Source organism: Aegilops tauschii, chromosome 5, assembly GCF_002575655.3.
Source record: "Aegilops tauschii subsp. strangulata cultivar AL8/78 chromosome 5, Aet v6.0, whole genome shotgun sequence".
Classification (NCBI taxonomy): Eukaryota; Viridiplantae; Streptophyta; class Magnoliopsida; order Poales; family Poaceae; genus Aegilops; species Aegilops tauschii.
Genome location: NC_053039.3, coordinates 232,615,214 through 232,618,681, shown reverse-complemented (window position 1 = coordinate 232,618,681; position 3,468 = coordinate 232,615,214). Strand labels below are relative to the sequence as shown.

The 3,468-nt window shown below is 51.0% G+C and overlaps 1 protein-coding gene across 1 annotated transcript; it reads left to right on the top strand.

Annotated features, from left to right (window-relative positions):
- Window positions 1-990: 990 nt before the first annotated feature.
- Window positions 991-3,219, top strand: LOC109787142 (PAN domain-containing protein At5g03700-like). The gene has a single exon (XM_020345701.3). The coding sequence runs from the start codon at window positions 1,157-1,159 to the stop codon at window positions 2,654-2,656; it is 1,500 nt and encodes a 499-aa protein (XP_020201290.1). The 5' UTR covers window positions 991-1,156; the 3' UTR covers window positions 2,657-3,219.
- Window positions 3,220-3,468: the final 249 nt, after the last annotated feature.

The window sequence follows — 3,468 nt, the reverse complement described above, 5'->3', positions numbered from 1 at the left end:
GAGGGATAGTTTTCAGTCGTCCATTTCATGTATTTGGGACGATGATCTATTGGTGTTATATCACTGAGCATGGTAAAAAGTATCTACTTCTACCGATGAATACAACTTTGATGCAGAGGTCATGGGTTTTAACTTCTTTTTTCAAAAATAAATAAATGAATAAAGCTAGCCGAATGACATTCCCTAAAAAACATAAAGGAACGTGCATAACATGCACTTTGTTTCAGTTATGTTCATGACACTCAAGGTCAACGCTCAAAACTAACAAACAAACAACCAGCAGCACTCCACCATTTAATATCATATCTTTTCCCCTACGCTTATCCCAGCCAATACTTGCAGTTACATCGCAGGGTGACTTAGTAGTAGAACCAATAATCGTACTTATTTCTTAATCGATAAGACTTTCTTGTCTTTGTACTTGTATAAATCTAGAAATGATTATGAATCTCACTTGTTAGCACCGATCTAGGAATGGTTATGAACCTCACTATTCAGAACAAGTATTTAACGTCGATTTAATTTTTGGAAATGCAAAAATTCTGACGTCGGATTTTTACGCATGTCAGATTGAACATTTTTTTATAACAAAATTACATGTCGCGGGTATGGACAATTTTTTCAGCACAAGCATGGCAAATTCTCAAAAAAAGACTAAACATGCCGGGATTTGACATGCATGCTGAAGAGAATTGCCATGCTCGCGGCACGTAATTTATCATAAAAAACATTTGTTTTGCCATGTTTAAAAATCTGACATCATATTTGCAGCGGGCTCTTTTCTTGAATCGTCTGAAAAGTATAGCAAAATAGTCTCGAAATAGTTCTGACCAGCTGGGATGGGACAGAGAGTTGTATTTTTTTAGATGAGCTGGAACAGAGAGTTGACTATTGGCCAGTTCATATGCTTAGAGTAGTTGCAACTTGCGGGTGATGCAAAGTTCCAGATCAGGCATGTTCATCTCCTCCACAAACTCAATTTACATTCTTTTTTTGTCATCTACTATGTATTACGTGAGTTGGAAACAGACTAGATCGAATGGAGGCTCACGCCGGCCGTTGACCTTCTATTTGATGATGCATATATAGTTTGTATGCATGCTACTCTGTCTCAAGCATTTGACCTTTATCCCGTTCTTAATTTCCTGCCCCTGCAATGAGGGAAGGCAAGCCTGATCCGGCCATCGCCGTCTTCCTCGCCGCCCTCTTCATTGCGTCGGCGGTGCCCCTGATTGACGGAGCCGACGGTGAAGAGCCCGTGACGCAGCTGTCCAACGGTTTCACCGCGACGCACTCGGCCGACGCGCCGGGGCGGTTCGAGCCGGTGCTGTACTCGCACAACGGCGTCTTCGCCTTCGGCTTCCTCCGCGTCGGCTCGGCGTCCCTGGACCTCGCCGTCGTCCACCTCCCTTCGTCCTTCCCACTCTGGCGTGCCACGCCGGCCCGTGTCGCCGACTGGTCGCGCCCGGCTACGCTCTCCTTCGACAGCCGCCTGGTCCTCACCGTCCCCGGGGTCGGCCAGCTCTGGAGCACCCTCAACGTCGTCGGCGATACGGTCGCGCTCCTCAACTCGTCCGACCTCGTCATCCGGCTCTTCAACCGGCGCGGTACGCCTTGGCGCAGCTTTGAAAACCCATCGGACACGCTCGTCCTAGGCCAGAACTTCACCATGTCCTCGCCGCCGCTCATCTCCAAGAACCGCCGCTTCTCTCTGCGGTTCGCCAAGACGTACATGGCGCTGCACATGGAGTTCTATGGTGGCCGCACGAGGCCGATGTACTGGCAGTACACGGCTCGCGAGGCCCAGCCAGAGAACGCAACGCAGCCGCCGGTTTACGGCCGCCTGGACAGCCGCGGCTTCTTCGGGCTCTACCTCCTGGGTGGCGACCAGAGCGTCGACATGCTTGCCTTCGACACATTCGTCCGGAACCTCACCGGCGCCTTCCGGCGGATGACGCTGGACGACGATGGCAACCTCCGCGCATACTACTGGACCGAGGGCTCCAAAGCTTGGACCTCCGACTACAAGGCCATCAACGGGCCGTGCGAGCTGCCGACCCCGTGCGGCGCTTACGGCCTGTGCGTCCCCGGAGGAGCGCCCAAGTGCCAGTGTCTCATCAACAGCACCGCATCGATCGCCCCGCCATGTCGCGCCGAGGAGTCCACCGACCTCTGCGGGGGCGGCGGGGGGCAGCTGTTCGACGTTGTGCGGCGGAACCGGGTGTCACTGGCGTACAAGGAGCAGCTGCCGTTCGAGACGTACAAGACGGCGGCGGAGTGCGAGCAGTCGTGCGCGGCCAGCTGCAGCTGCTGGGGCGCGGTGTACAACGGGGGGAGCGGCTACTGCTACCTCATCGACTTTCCCGTGGAGACGGTGGTGTACGAGGCCGACGACCGGAAGGTGGGCTATTTCAAGATCAGGAAGGCGCAGCAGCAGAGCGCAGCGGGGCGGGGCATGTCGCCAGGCGTGACAGCCGCGGTGGTGGTTGCGTCGCTGGTCCTGGCGAGCCTGGCCGTGGCCGGGGCGTACATCGGGTGGAAGCGGTGGCTGCGGCAACGGCGGGCTGGCGGTGTGGGGATGGAGCAGGAGCTGACGCCGGGACATTACAGGGACCTCAAGTCCATGGACAGCCCAAACAATTCCTTCAAGACGTGATCGGTGCGACTGTATTGAAGCTGAACCCATCGCCCGGACGTTGCGCGCTCCATCGATCGGTACCATGCCCATGCCATGCGGATTGCTGAGCTGCAGAGCTTGGAGAAAGAGGATTGATGGCTGCAGCCAGCTCTGCTCCATGCAGAATTACATAGGTTACAGAAACTTGTTTTTTTACGTAAGGGATCGTAGTGACGTAGTCCATCCATTGTGTAGGGTTTTTCGTTCCCATTCTTTTCACCATCTCTGTATCTGAACATGTATGCTGAATCGTGTATAAGTATCCGGTGGTGATTTCAACATCATGCATTGCCAAGAAAAGAGCAAACGATAATTTTGATGCAAGATATCCTTTTATATTTAATGTTATAATTGAAAGTATGAACCTAATTAAGGGAAATCGTTCTCTTTGGCAAGTAATTTTTGAAAGAAAATCTAGTATGTCCTAAGTGGGGTTTTGGTGTGATAACAAGTGATTAGGGGCCTAATGAACATGTTGACTTGTTTGAACAGTTTTAGCCTCATACATAAAAGATACGATGTCTATTTGACTTCAAGCTTCATTTAAGAACACCACACTATTAAGAGAGGTTGCACAAGGTATGAGGTGGATTCATGGGCCAAATACATCTTATTTCATCGCCTTTATACCTGAGACAAAGCCCCAAAGTGCTCCGGCCCAATGTAGTGCTTTGATTCATTTAACCGGACACCCGGTATACCAGCCCAGAGATCTATGTCTTCTAGCATACATATCACTTCATTCAAATCCAAACAACAACATTTTACACTAACAATAGTCACACAAAAAT

Excerpts from the sequence above, each read along its gene's own strand:
- LOC109787142 (XM_020345701.3), top strand. The coding sequence starts at position 1,157 with ATGAGGGAAGGCAAGCCTGATCCGGCCATCGCCGTCTTCCTCGCCGCC.